Raw genomic sequence first — 14,524 nt, 5'->3', positions numbered from 1 at the left:
CGGGCCCAGAATTGTGTATATCAAGATATGTACAGCACAGGGAGGACTAGTTTCCTTGCGCCGCAGGCTAGGATCTGTCGGGGCCAAGTCGCCTATCATTAGGTTTAGTTATGTATAAGTGACCTCACTTTGGATATCCTTCAAGTCGCTGGCCGCAGAGCCCAGAGCCTAATCGGCAATAAGTGCAGCCTCTGTGGCATCCCACTTTGTTCCTCTGATCTCAGCACTTTGAGCCCTGCCTCCGAAAATAATTTTAAAAATTTATTTTCAGTTCTAGTCACCGTGCTATCTACTGCATCATAGTAGTCATTTGCAGTGTCCGAATTGGTATTTTCCTTCAGAATCAGTAAACCCCTCTCAGAAAGCGCGCCCTTGCACCGGACGAGATATTCCACCAGCTGTACATCGGTGAGATGATTCGTGCACCACTGTGTCCAGATCAAATCATAGCGCTTGGTTGGTGTCCAACTCTGAATGCCCGTGATGTAGATGTCGCCAATTTTGCCATCCTGGTAGGACTTCCCGCGTTTGAGGACGTCGACGAATGTTTCAACCGGCTCCACAATGTCGACGGTTTCGCATATTCTGCTTAGAAAGCCCTCAGTGACTCTACCAATGCCAGCGCCACAGTCGACGCCCAGCACAACCTTCCCCGAGCCGCTGGATGGAATCAATCGACGGACTTTTGCGAGAAAGGCCGATGAGCCACGAAGGTCAATGGAGGAGATTTGGGGGTAGCCGCCAAGCATGCCATCAGCGGTGGCGGGAACTGAATTCCAGTAATTGATGGAGGCCGCTTGATCGATATGGGAGTCTGGCTGCAAGTCCATTTTGGATTTATTTGCAAATCCACCACGATCAAAGGCACAAACTACTACCTAGGGAGATCAGAGGGAAGGGTTAGGTGAAATTGAAGCAGCAGAAGGCGAAGAGAGAGACTATGCAAGGTAATGGCTTGATATAGCCACGAGTCATGAGGAAATCTTCCTAATTGTGCCCGGTGGAAGGAAAATATTAGCGTCGAGAGCGCCAAACAGTGCAAACACTTGGTTTTCGGTCGACGTGGGGAAGCGGGACCTTCTTTGGTGGGGCGGCAAATCCTCTGCTTAGAAATCCCCCCGGATAGAGATTGTTCGTCGCGAAGGGCTTGAATTGCAGAGAGTAAGATATACGGAAGTTAGCTCAGGGCGGAGCAAGTGGAATTTTGACCAGTATTTAACTCCATACTTATGTGCTTCTGTTCCCCGCGGTTCCGAAGTCTACCTCCACGAAAGCTTCTCAGGCCAAATACGGTTCTCACTTCCAGATACTTCTCCAAAATCTCTTTCACAATGTCTAGCCTCTCTATCGATCTCACCGCGCCAAACGGCCGTGAATACACCCAGCCATTGGGATTGTTTATAAATAATGAATTTGTGGCGGCTAAGTCCGGCGAGAAGATCATATCCATCAATCCAACGTTGGTTAAACCTGATTCTAGCCTGTGGGTAAAGAATGGGACAAATGGCTAACGCTGTACGGGGGCTGGTGTTAGTGATGAATCTGAGATTGCTTCTGTGCAAGCTGCAGGTGCAGAAGATGTGGACATTGCTGTAAAGGCTGCTCGCAGAGCTCTCAAAGATCCCTCATGGAAATGCCTTTCTGCTACAGGCAGAGGAAAGCTTATGGTCAGGCTCTCAGAACTTGTTGAGCAGCACAAGGAAATCTTGGCTACAATTGAGGCTTGGGACAACGGTCAGGGTCGCCTTCAGAGCTTCTTTTGTGCTGAATGCTATGGGATTCTTTTACTCACACCATGAGGATAGGTAAACCATATACGGTTGCGCGTGATGGGGATTGTGGAGAGGTTGCTGAGACCTTAAGATACTATGGCGGGTTCGCCGACAAAGTACATGGCAGCACTATCAGTACCACGTCCGCCAAATTCGCCTACACTTTACGCCAGCCCATTGGCGTGGTTGGACAGATCATTCCCTGGAACTATCCTCTTGTCATGGCTGCATGGAAATTGGGCCCGGCATTAGCTTGTGGAAATACCATTGTCATCAAGGCAGCAGAGCAGACGCCTCTTAGTATCCTATATCTCGCAACCCTGATCAAAGAAGCCGGATTCCCTCCTGGCGTGGTGAATATTCTCAACGGCCTTGGGAAAGATGCGGGGGCAGCAATCGCAACTCATCCAGACATTGACAAAATCGCCTTCACTGGATCCACTGCTACTGCTCGTCAAATCATGAAAATGGCTGCCGCAAACCTCAAGAATATCACCCTCGAGACTGGTGGAAAATCCCCTCTCCTCGTCTTCGAGGACGCGGATCTGGAACAAGCAGCTAAGTGGGCACATATCGGGATTATGTCCAACATGGGCCAGGTCTGCACAGCTACCTCACGAATTCTTGTTCAAGATTCCATCTATGATAAGTTTGTTACGTTGTTCAAGGACGTTGTCGCTTCCACAAGCAAAATGGGTAACCCGTTCTCCGATGACACTTTCCAAGGACCCCAAGTCACGAAAGCTCAATATGATCGCGTACTTTCGTATATCGAGGCGGGGAAGGCCGAAGGCGCTACCTTGGTCGCTGGTGGTGTACCCTATAAAAATGTTGGAGATGGAAAAGGTTTCTTTATAGAGCCCACCATTTTCACAAATGTCAGGGACAACATGACAATCTACCGCGAAGAGATCTTCGGCCCGTTTGTGGCCATCGCTAGTTTCAAGACTCAAGAGGAGGCTATCGCCAAAGCAAATGATACGACGTATGGTCTCGGTGCGGCAGTATTCACCCGAGACATTAAGCGAGCCCATTATGTCGCGAGCGAGATTGAAGCTGGCATGGTTTGGATTAACAGCAGCAACGATAGCGATTTCCGTGTGCCATTTGGTGGAGTGAAGCAAAGTGGTATTGGGCGCGAGTTAGGCGAAGCTGGGTTGGATGCATATTCGCAGACGAAAGCCGTTCATGTGAATATGGGAACGAAACTCTGAATTGAACATTATTTTTTGATGGAATGTGATCGGCAGAAGGGAACCAGAGCCTCTCAGATGTTATCCCGCCCGGCAAAAATGAAGTATTCATGACAGATAAATTACGCTCTAAATTGGCCTAATGGTGGTTATTCTTCTCCATAAAATGTTATTTTTTATTTTTTTTACCTTGAGGATACTGACATTGGCGACCTATTTTTCGTTTGTCTTCTTCCAATTCCTATGCCACTGGTATATACATCAATCCAGTTAGGGGGACCTATGTAGTCTACTGCTCGAGACATAATTCTGACACACTGAACACAATTCATCGTGGTGCTTCTCTGCTAGGTTGCCCTTGGGCACGTCAATCCTCTGACGTAGATAGACCTGGCCTTTTTTGGGAGAAGGCGAGCGAGACGTTTTACAACATTACAGAGTGCATTTTATACATCCCTCTTTTCGGAAACTACATTTTCTCCTTCCATGCAAGAATGTCGTCGGATTGCAAGCCTAGATTCCCGAAGAGGTTTGTCTTGCTCGTTTCTGCTAGACCCTGCCGATGGCTCAGTCCACCCGGCACTCTGCTATCTACCAAGGCTTTCTTTCCTGCCCATATCATATATTAACGCCATCTTTCTTTTGGTAGCCAGTGGACGTTTGGCGCTATTATCAATGATGTATTGTATATTACCCAAACCATTCAGGGCCATGGTTAGGGCGTTTTAATCAGGGAACGAAACAATCTCGGTCGTGTGTCACGTCGATATTCAATGACTATATGGTTGATCAGCATTTCAGATGCCATTCACAGGCGGTTCTTCATCAACGCACAGAATGGCACGGATTATACAACATCAGATCAAGCCTTCGCAACAGTTCGCATCAGAAGTATGCACAACGCCCAAAATGGCTATAACTCGATAGAATGGCCGACCTCCCTGAATATCTAACAAACAAAGAGTCGTTCGACTATGGGCTATAGCTCCGGAAAGCCCTTCCGGACCCAAGTAGTGGAACAAAGAAAATGCAATTTGTCAACTTGGCCACATTTTCCCATTTGTACTGTTGGGAATAATTCTTGGCCATTCGATACGCATTTCTCACGATGTACACACGAACGAGTACTTGGTTGTATGTATGTACATACTATACACTACTTGTACAGACGTACCGAGCAGGCAGTTGTTGCGGGTAGGAGTAATAATGACCGCACCTCTCTGTCGCTACCTTCAAATTGAGAACTTGAAGTCCGTCCATGTGGACGTTTGTCTTTGACGAAGACAAACTATATTGGATGCCTTTCAATTCCATGAGGAATTTTTGTGAGAAGCTGGGTGTGTAGATGAGAACGAAAAATTGGGGATATAAACCTCTTGAATCAAGGAGCTCCGGGCCATGCAATTGTGTCCATCAGATGCCCATTGATTGAAGGAGAAAGGCAAATAATATATACTAATATATATCCGTACTAGTATACATATCAGTACAAGTCCACGTCCAGCGATTTTAACCTCAGTCGTCGCGCGAGATCTGAGATTGAGGATACTCTTATTGCTCCTTTTCACTCCGATGTCTTTCACGGTCCGTTGATCGTACCATGCTGTTTTTGAATTTCCAATTGGTATGCATTCCCATCCGGAATAATTAAAGCAATGTTAGATACTAAATACCTTTAGTGGACAGCGATTGCACCAGCCAGCAAATTCACGCTTAAGACCGTATCACATTATTCATGTGTTCAAGGAATGTGGGAGTTGAAGCAAGGAGCCCGTCAACAGACTCAGCCAACTCGTCATGGAATGTGAGGTATACTAGTATGTGTGCTAAGGTTAAATGGAGCTGGTATCACATTTTATAGAAATCCAATATCTGGACAGCTGACCCCCTTGATATAATCTGATACGTATATCGTCCCAACAGTTACTAGTTGGCCGGCTCTCCCAGGGTTAACTGTTTTCAGAATCAGATTTGCGTAACTGGGTGTTTGGCGGTCGAATTCTGCACTCTAGCAGGGAAACAGTTTTTATCTCCTGAAGTTCGATGGCGATAGTCCACCCCTTCGCAGTCCAAGGTACGCAACCCTTCACGCCAGATCCCGGCTGCAGGTTTCCCCTCAGCTGTTACCTTGTTGATGTCAACTTCCCCTTGCCCCACCCTAGCATCCTACCAGCCACAGGCAAAACGAACTCGATATTATTCGATATCTAAGTCTCCTACGGGGACAACCAAGCGCTTCCTTACGAACTCGGGAAATTTTCTCTTCTACGCATGATAGAAAGATTATCTAGCCAATTTCGTGGCCAATGATTTCTAGGGAGAATATACGTGTATATATCGTTATGGTATCCGCCCGAAAGCAACCAATAGTACTGCGCATAAATGTACTGAGAAGGGGAAATTTGACCCTAGTAGGCCACTTCTTCCCTAGGCTATTGTTCCCTACGAACTGGCTTGGATTGTGGACGTATTGAAGACGATCGAAGGGTTCTGGAAATGAACCTGGCAGGTATCCAGGAAGGAGGAATCACAATCACACATTGCCAAGAGTAACTAATATCTTTAGACAACATAGCCTCTCCATATGGAATATGTTGTGTGTAGGGATCTCTACTGTCCATCTACAAGTCCTTGCACACACTAGAAATATAAATGGAAATCTCAATACTGGATCTCGAAAAAGTCCAGCCCTCACCTCCAATACAGTGGGAGTATATTGCATATGACACAGCCAGACTCTTCACCATTCAATTAAAAAGGTTATAATACACTACGACCTGAATGTCACGGGTACTCTCGGGCGCTGTCATTCTCAAAATGTTCAACTATATATCGTACGGGGTTTGTCCCTGAGTGTATGTAATTCTGCAATTTGACATGTTATTGCACTGGGTACTAGTATGGGCAGGCTCTTGACAGAAAAACCCCTGAGGATGCCAGGGACCGGAGGCATCGGTATCATGACAGAGTCTTAATCTCTCCATGAAAAGGGTCACTGACTGCTATGAAATCTGTTTTCTACAGTACATATAGTAAGTCACTTAGATATTCTCCAGAATTAGAAGATCCTCAGAGAATACTACATAAACTTTTGTGAGATAAAAGTGATCTCAATCAAAGGACAAAGGGCCTAAAATCTAAGATACACCGTTAACTATAGGTGGACAGTATGAGATCTCTATGCACGGCATCTTCTGTCTGGAGATATGTTTTGCAAATATTCACCAAGACTATAAAATATTAGTGGGCTTTTGATGCATACAGCGATCAATCCTTCAGGAAAGTGAGGTGCCATGAAAACACAGGACTCAGGGGCTAATTGAAGAGAAGGCAAAAAAAAAAAGGAGAGCCGAATAGAACTAATCATTGCCTTCTGCTAGCTTCCATATGGAACGAGCCGGCGGGGAAATCTTGCGTGATAGTTATTGCTCCCCATTATTAAATATTACTATTATCCCTGGTTTGGAAGTATGTCCGGAATTTTCTAACAACAGGGATAAAATTACCCCGGATCTTTTTAGCCAGGATCACCAGAGCCTTTTGTGTCCCTTATGAAAGCCAGGCTAGTGATCAAAACTAAAATCTTTGTCCAAGGAAATGCCCAACCATCAACGAGCTGAAATGGGGAATTTTTTGATTGGCAGGGTCTTTGATGATGAAGACTCCACATATGGCGGCCTGGAAGAAAGGTGACCTCGGCCGCGTTTTCCGATCTATTATTCAGGGAGCTGAAGATCAAACAGGAGATGGGAAGCTGCTCACTCATTTGACACTTATTGGAAGGGTGAAGGAATTTGCAACGCCGACGCAGACCTTTGATTATTATCTGCTCTAGCTCCCTCGCCAAGCTCCAAGCATCGTCAAGGCAGATAATGGCTAAGGCAAAAGGCGTATAACTTGACCAATGTCCTCGCCTTAAAACCTTTAGGGGCTCCGGGCCCGGGGACTGGGGAATTTAGGTGCAGAACTAGGGGGAATTTCGATGAAAAACTCGGTCCTATTGGGCACCAAAAGCATCTTAGTGACCGAGTTAGCAAGTGGCTGCAGGATAGTTAATAGCCCAATTGGGGCCAACCTTTATTTTCTCTTCTCTTGGTTTACGTTGCCCCTGTCCGCCGAAGTCGATCCCTGGAGTTCTAGAAAGGAACGAGTCCGAGTTGGGACATTGCTCTTGCTGTAGTCCTGGCAATTGTCAATAATGCCACCAAGTTAAAGACTAAAATTCCCAGCTCCGGGCCGGACCGTTTTGCCTCACCAGAAAATCCCAGGAGCCTAGTTCCAACTTCGCATTTAGGTTTGAAACAGAAGAGACATTCGGTCTCACCAGTGTGCACTCGTCGTTCCCATTTTCACCTCAGCGGAAGGTTAAGTCTTGGAATGAAAAGGATGTATGGAGGAACGTGGTGGTAAATGCACGCCATGGAAGTGAAGTTCCCCGCTGGATGCCGCCGATACCCCTGCTCTCCTCAGTTCCCACGCGATTGACGGCTCCAAGCCAATCTAGCGTGTGACGAGCTGACCATGTTACATTTTCCCGTGATAAGACTAAGAATACGACTAAGATTCCGCTTCGGCCTTTGCTCAGTCCCCCTTTTTGTAGCCCATAGGCCGTGGATTCATATTGTCAAAGAAACTTTGGAAAAGTCAACAGTCTTATCTATCAGAAGTTAGCGCATGCGTAGAGAATACCGGCCCATACATAGTGCATGTACTAGACATACATATCATGCGAATAATCAACGCTTAGCGGATATCGATCGTTCTTTGTCACTTGGTATTGTCGGCTGTCTCGCTTTCATTCAATTCGTTGTGGAATAACGCGGAACGGGCCGAAAGGCCCAAACAATAATAAAACCCACCTCCATCATGAAACCCCAGCCCAGGAGCAATTCTATGCGGGGTTCTGTGGACTCCTGCCATGCCCAATGAGCTGGCCACATATCAGTGGCTCTACCGTGTATGAAAGCCCTTGTTCCCCATGACCTTTAACAATAATTTCGTTTTGTCCCTCTTGCGGCTCCGCAGAAGAAGCGGATGTTTCAACAGTGGTTGGCACACCACTTTTTCTTGATGAGCCAAGATCAATATGCGCTGAGTACTGTACGTAGGTCTTTAGGAGCCGTATTCGGTTCCACAAGAATCCCATGGCCATGTGGCATGCATGTATCAGCCATGCAGGGGCCGTAAGCCAAGTCTACGTTTCGCAGACTTCATTTTTCGTTTGCGAAAAGAAATGAATCATTTGAGGAGATTTATCAAAGGGGTCGTTTCTTTGACTTTTTCCATCCTCAAGTTTTAATTTCCTCCTTTGCGCAGCAATGACTGTTTTAGGCTGTGGGTCCGGACTGCATCTCCATTTTGAAAGGGATTCTGGAGATTCCGTGAGTGCTTCCGTAGGCCTTCTGAGTGACCTTTAAGATTATATGCGGGGTATTTGATAACGGCTGGCCAAGCAATGCCACCATCTTTATATACAGCCAAACGCTAGATTTTGACTGCATGCCTTATCTCTTTTGCTTAATGGAAAGGTAATGATTCTGGATCTTATAGAACCTTTACACCCGTTCTATCTCTAGCAGTTTAGAGCACAAATTTCATACGAACTTGGCTGCCTGTACGAGGTAACATGCAACAGGGAGTGCTATGGAAAGGGCACCAAAACCAGTCAATACAGTGCCAAGCAAAATGGCTGAGATCTAGAGACGGGTTATCACAGACGTATGTATCTTAGTTTGGCATGAGGATTTATTCCTGTCTGTAGTTATTGAATTGTTCCCCGGTATCTCTTGTCACCCTTTCGTATTAGGAAGAAAGAAAGGTAATTGTGTTCAGAGCTGAGAAAGATTGCAACGTGTCAGCGGGAGAAAAAGAAATGCTCTATCTTATATAATATCAAGACGTGTTGCCCCACCTTAAGGGGTGTTAAAACCTCTACGCTGCGTATGTTATTCGTTCCGCCGTGGCCACCCATACGCGAACGTTGCTGGGCCCCCGGAGAAAGTCCCTAGTACAACGAAGAACGAAACGAGCTCGACTTTATCGACATCGTGGGGGAGAAACGGAGTGTTCTGGGGGGACACTGTCACGTTAGTTAATCGATATAGGAAGCGTTGTTATTCCCCAGCGAGCCGCAATTTTTCTGATTATTACCCCACCGCTGGGTGAATTGAAGAAAAATATAGCGTATATGAGAAAATATCAAATCCCTTCCTGGCGATGGCTAGATCATCGTCGTCGCGAAGCATGGATTTACTCCGGTCAACCGGAAACTTAGGAGGCTCACATATCCATAGAAGCTGTTCATCGTTGGAGGGGAAAGTATGAGATTCCTTGCTGGTCTCCTGTTTTGTATTTCTGATTTCTGATTGTCATTTGGTTTAGTCGTAATGATAAGGGTTTGGAAATCCCCTTGCTTTCTTTTAAATGGCTGGTTCATTCCGGAGGTGGCTTAGCTGATGAAGAGAATTTGTTTCAATGGGTCAAATGGCGGATCTGAGGGTCGCAGAGCTGACGAATAAAAGGATTCTTAAAAGGCTTTACCTGGACCAATCGGTGCAGATGATGATTGAAAATATGGGAATGCCCAATGGAATGGGCTGGAACGAACCGGATGATAGTCTCGGTGATTCTGTGAAGGACACGTTTGGTGGGAGCATTTTGATGGTGGACGACTCCGATGGCGAAACGTACATCATCGCCAGCAAACGCTTCTTTTTCTTTTTTATTGTCACAAGAAGAACAGCGCCAGACAACTTTGCAATGGATGATCAAAGTTGTCTATGGATCGTATGTTACACAGCAGGGAAGTGGCGAGATACTTCGAGTTTCGCTGAGGGGAATCTCATGGCTGGAGAAATCCAAATGCGGACCGAGAATGTTTTGTGGAATTTGCGGGGATGGAATTCTGCATCTCGGCTGCGAATGGTTCTGCTCATAATCATGATTGCTTTGCGGGTAACTTTTAAGGTTGATGCAGGTGTTAAGGGGAACATTTGGCATAAAATTCAGGTTAATGTTCCAGCTGTGATTGGGAATTGGCCTGGAATCAAATGCTCCACCCATCACAGCCTTTTTGGTAAATGAGAAAGATGATTCCTGACAAACTTCAAAGACTCGAGCAGGGTGGAAGATGTGATAATTGTCGTAAATTTGTTGCATGGCCTGACTGATGATATATCAAGGAATATTTCTGTGGTTCTCCCTTTCCTTCCGCTCTTCAGCACTGGGGTTCAGTCAAGAGCTCTGTCGAAAAATTTCAACTAAGGAAGATTTCGCAATGCCGCTAACTCAGAATAATTACTGCTCTTGTCTTTCACCCACGCTCAAGAGGGGCTTGTAGAATTGCAACTGGGTGTGCTGCCAGAATACGAACGTAACAAGTGCCGCCAAACAGGGAACATCCCACAACTACCGAGATATGTCCAATCTCTCGGAAACGTGAGACTATGAGTACATATGATAGATCGTTTCGATACGAGTACTGATAAAGGCACCCAGATGTCGAGGTGTCGCGGACATGCGGATACATGATAGGAATAGTAGTGATTCATTCCTCGTAGCCCTGAAGCCCTATTACTTGTCAACCTGAAGGATAATTCGGCTGGAATAGCTTTTGAACAGAGAAGGGGAGTGGAAATAATCCAATTGAATAGAAAGGGGGATGCGCTCTCTGTTGCGTTTCGTTCATCACCGCTCTTACAAACGATCGTCATTTTCACAATTTTTTCCACTGAGGGATCGAGTGTGGCTTGGTGATGGTGCAGTTAACTCTCGGCTAGGTAGCAACTAAATCCCTGAGGGCACGAGAACGAGGACCAAAGAACTCGGCGCCATCCATCTGCAAGCTGTAAACGTGCATAGATTGGGAAAAGCAGAATGTTCGGGCTTTGACTTTGTTTTTTTTTCCACCTCTGTATGAAACCTGATCCCGAACATGCAGTGGGGGACGATCTCATGCTCTGTATTGGGATGGCATCGGGACTTTCACTTTGACACAGACCCAGTTCGCGCGAGTATATTCACTCCTGAAGACCAAAGGAAGTGCTATTTGGATATGCCTCAGGGATGTATGGAATTGGTGCTTGAATTAACCATTGCGCAGAGACACCACGTCGAGGAACGTAGAACAGATTGTGAGGTTTCTATGACTATTTCGTTTGGTCCATCATTGCAGCATTGTCAAAGTCTTTCTTGGCAGGTCAAACCCTTCCTTTGGAACTTCGGTCTCTGGGTCGAAAGTTTCTCCTCCTTGCTATCCCCACCTACTACCTAGTTAAGACTACTGCCAGCGGCTCACCTACCCGAAACTCAATAATCTACCTGGCGAAGTGGATCTCTACATGGCCTGGAGGTATGTTTGGATGGGGGATGTCCGCTGGATCGGGTCTTCTGCGCCTAGCCTGCGCAACATGCTCCCCGTATCAGATATTATCAACTAATGCTGGGTCAGATTCAGCCTGCCATCAAACCGCAGGACCCCTTTGCTGCAGATCATGCAGATGCGCAAGGCCACCATTTCACCAAGAGCCTTCGTATTTTCAGGGATTGCTGCACTGTTCTCGTGGTCAGTAATTGGCATTGACGCTATATCTACCATTCTCCACACGATGGCTCTGTGAGCCAGTTGGGACTGGGCCGCATTTTCGGCTCCAATTTCGGGTATGTTGCTGTTCACTCCGCCGGACATGGAGGAATCGTGACAGCAAGGCACATTTGTGGGGATTCTGCAGTGAAGTCATTGGGCGGGTGGCCTCGCAAGTTCTTGTGACTTGCATGATATGATACATAGATGTTGCCTCCTGAAGAACAGTCGTTAATTACGCCCAAGAGCCACCGAGCCGAATGCTTCGTTTTTTCCTCTCGCCCCCAATAAGATGTCGGTGCTTTAGACAAATAGTGCTCGTAAATTCGTAATCCAACAGCAACCCGCATATCGATCGAAACTGAATCATGAATCAAGCCTTTACCCGCCATGTTCCAATTTTTGAATTTGCCAAAGAATTATGGGATATCGAATGGTCTTGGAGAAAGCAAGAGTCATGGAACCTTACTACAGTGCTCTCTTTAACGAGCATGAACGGTTGACGGTATGAGGTTATCATACATCGTACAGGCAAAAATACCTGTATCTATATTTTAGCGATCATCTTGAACAATTTTCCTCCGCAATTGCTGATACGAATTCAGTTCCATGTGAGGATACCCTTTAACTAGTGGATGACCAGAGTGAATTGTTCCGATGGGCCTATTATAGCTGATTCTTGATGTCCATGGCGGAGACGGCTGTCATTCAAAATCCAAAACTGATAAACTAATAAAGGTACGTCGTTTTGCACGGAGGCGTGGAACAAAATTAATTGCAAGAGGCTAGAAATATACATGAAAATTTCAACGATTTCGACCCCTCATGGACAGAAGTTGTGGGGGCCTTGACATCTAACATGATAGCCATGATTTAAGCATCCAGCCAGCCCTGAAACAAACCCCAATCAACTGGTATGTAACGGGTTTATCATGTAAATTTCTAGCGCGTGAAAGCATTTTTGTTCCACGCATTGCGTCTATGCGCTATTGTCAGCTTCATGGTATTCTGAAGCTATTAATTCCATCAGATCAAAAAGAACAATATATGGGGTGACGTCTAGGAAGGCAACACAGAGTATGTATTTTCAATTGAAATGTTCTATGTCGATTTGTTTTCAATGCTTCGATTCCAAGCTTGCTCCAAGAGGTTGAGCAGCTAGGCATGCGTCTCTAGATCCCTAAATGAAGGAAATGTACTCCATATACGGAGTGGAAGTGCAAAAGGATTTCTCGTTCATCAATTGATGTTTATGAGATTCGACCCACACGTTTCTGCATATGTTCTCGTTCCTTCGGGAGCCATTTCGCCGTTTACAACATGGATCCGGCCACCATTTGGGGGGATAGGTGATGCCGCCGCCGTTAGGATCTTCGGGAAAAGTGACTCCTGCACATTAGTAGAGGAGCATTTTGGCACCGCTTATATATGATATAGCTCACAACTTCGGAGTGCATAACGACTATTTAGAGTCAACCCGGCGGCAGATGGAGCTGTCCCCTTGGCGTCTCAACTAACGACGGAACTATTCATGGCCACGGTTTCATGTGGAACCTGATCGATTCCATGAGGCTGAGGCCGTACCATTATTATTGATGCCAGTTAGTTCCGTGGGCCCCTACAATAATAAATAATACATCATCATCATCATCATCAAGGATCAAGTTGCGGACTTTGCCAAATGAGTTCGTCCAACTAACCTTAGGCGGGCCAAGAAGTACAACCCCTGGAATAATATCCCTACCAGCGTCAATAATTTAGTCACATATTGCCTGGCTCAGCGAGCAACCTTCATCGAAATTCTAGCTGGCTTTCTCGCTCGTTAGGGTTTATTCGAATGTATCGTGGCGGGGGAAAACACGGGCTCTAAACCGTTGCAAACTTATTTTGATTGGTTGTTCAAGGTTAAAATCAGCGCCAGACTGAAGATCAGTTTGAGAATTTCAGGATTGGCTGTTTCTGAATGGAGAATGCTTTGTCCCCTCCGCCCCGACTGGCCAGTTGGACGAAAGACTCTTGGACCTTCCTGCCCAACTGGCGCCTGATACCAGTTCCTTGGGTTCCGCTACTGTTCTCACCAGTCCCGGTCAAGGTGGCAGTGTCACTGGGGGCTCGATCCTTTGATGAGCTCATTATTCTGACTGTGAACGCCGTGGGCAGACATCGGTAAAGGGCTGATATTACACCGCCTGCGTTGTTCATTTCACTACCGATTCAATCAACAACAGCGCGTCAACTGTTTTCTCGCTGCTCCGATCTGACTGAATATATCATGGTTCGGGAACTCTATAGGCTGCTTTTGCAACGTACTCTCTGGGAGGACACTGCTGGCCAATGTTTTCGCTTAGTACAGTACATTTAAGATTAATGGCCGTGGTCCACAGCTAGATATTAATCCACCAGCAGTACGGATTAACCGTCCACGTCCTGTTCTCTCAAGGGAATGTATTTTAATTAATAGCACTTTTAGTTGAAAGCTCAGTTTTATGAAAATAATGAGAAATATATCTGATCAATGCGACGAGCTAGGAGTCCTGTTCATAGGCCTGTTGTGAAGACATATACGCAGTATACATCCTGCCCAGTTTCGAGCGAGTCAGGAAGCAGCTCACATTTCACTAGGAAGAGTCTTTGTACTGATAGGGGCCTCCTTGGTTCAATAATCACTTGTCCAGGCGCGCACTTGGAGGCTTGTTGATATTCGTATGGAGTTCCCATGAGAAAAAAAGAGGGTAGCTTGAAGATTTGACTGCGTACTGCTACCAATGGCTTCTGGGAATGTGTATATTCTTGCGGAATGAAGTATTTGAATCAGAATTCCAGGCAGTTTCTGCCATTGCCAGTCAGCCTAGATGGCATTCGGGCGAAAACGAAAAGGACATCATTCGTTCCTCTGCCTAGTTTTGCTGTCAGTGCACCACATGCATTTTCTGCATGTACCGCATCTTGACAGCAACACATGAGTTGCCCTCGAGGCA

General features: G+C 46.1%; 6 protein-coding genes across 6 annotated transcripts; 2 read left to right on the top strand and 4 right to left on the bottom strand.

Annotated features, from left to right (window-relative positions):
• Window positions 1-140: 140 nt before the first annotated feature.
• On the bottom strand, window positions 141-830 carry HCBG_03957 (DUF858 domain-containing protein; the record flags this gene model as incomplete). The annotated part of the gene is made up of 1 exon (XM_045431006.1): window positions 141-830. One exon carries the CDS (start codon window positions 828-830, stop codon window positions 141-143), a length of 690 nt encoding a protein of 229 aa, XP_045287559.1.
• A 368-nt stretch (window positions 831-1,198) lies between these two features.
• Window positions 1,199-3,419, top strand: HCBG_03956 (retinal dehydrogenase; the record flags this gene model as incomplete). The annotated part of the gene is made up of 3 exons (XM_045431005.1): window positions 1,199-1,459; window positions 1,535-1,734; window positions 1,806-3,419. 3 exons carry the CDS (start codon window positions 1,230-1,232, stop codon window positions 2,984-2,986), a joined length of 1,611 nt encoding a protein of 536 aa, XP_045287558.1.
• Window positions 3,420-6,825: 3,406 nt separating this feature from the next.
• HCBG_03955 (uncharacterized protein) lies at window positions 6,826-8,117 on the bottom strand (the record flags this gene model as incomplete). The annotated part of the gene is made up of 3 exons (XM_045431004.1): window positions 6,826-6,962; window positions 7,067-7,147; window positions 7,877-8,117. 3 exons carry the CDS (start codon window positions 8,115-8,117, stop codon window positions 6,826-6,828), a joined length of 459 nt encoding a protein of 152 aa, XP_045287557.1.
• A 1,331-nt stretch (window positions 8,118-9,448) lies between these two features.
• Window positions 9,449-10,048, top strand: HCBG_03954 (uncharacterized protein; the record flags this gene model as incomplete). Its single annotated transcript, XM_045431003.1, has 1 exon — window positions 9,449-10,048. One exon carries the CDS (start codon window positions 9,449-9,451, stop codon window positions 10,046-10,048), a length of 600 nt encoding a protein of 199 aa, XP_045287556.1.
• A 1,351-nt stretch (window positions 10,049-11,399) lies between these two features.
• On the bottom strand, window positions 11,400-11,938 carry HCBG_03953 (uncharacterized protein; the record flags this gene model as incomplete). The annotated part of the gene is made up of 2 exons (XM_045431002.1): window positions 11,400-11,517; window positions 11,640-11,938. 2 exons carry the CDS (start codon window positions 11,936-11,938, stop codon window positions 11,400-11,402), a joined length of 417 nt encoding a protein of 138 aa, XP_045287555.1.
• Window positions 11,939-12,785: 847 nt separating this feature from the next.
• HCBG_03952 (uncharacterized protein) lies at window positions 12,786-14,264 on the bottom strand (the record flags this gene model as incomplete). The annotated part of the gene is made up of 6 exons (XM_045431001.1): window positions 12,786-12,917; window positions 13,065-13,118; window positions 13,184-13,272; window positions 13,625-13,752; window positions 13,857-13,930; window positions 14,121-14,264. 6 exons carry the CDS (start codon window positions 14,262-14,264, stop codon window positions 12,786-12,788), a joined length of 621 nt encoding a protein of 206 aa, XP_045287554.1.
• Between the last annotated feature and the right edge of the window lie 260 nt (window positions 14,265-14,524).

This window comes from Histoplasma capsulatum (assembly GCF_000150115.1).
Source record: "Histoplasma capsulatum G186AR genomic scaffold supercont2.5, whole genome shotgun sequence".
Lineage (NCBI taxonomy): Eukaryota > Fungi > Ascomycota > Eurotiomycetes > Onygenales > Ajellomycetaceae > Histoplasma > Histoplasma capsulatum.
The sequence above is the reverse complement of the archived record's forward strand: the minus strand, read 5'-3'. Positions and strand labels throughout refer to the sequence as shown.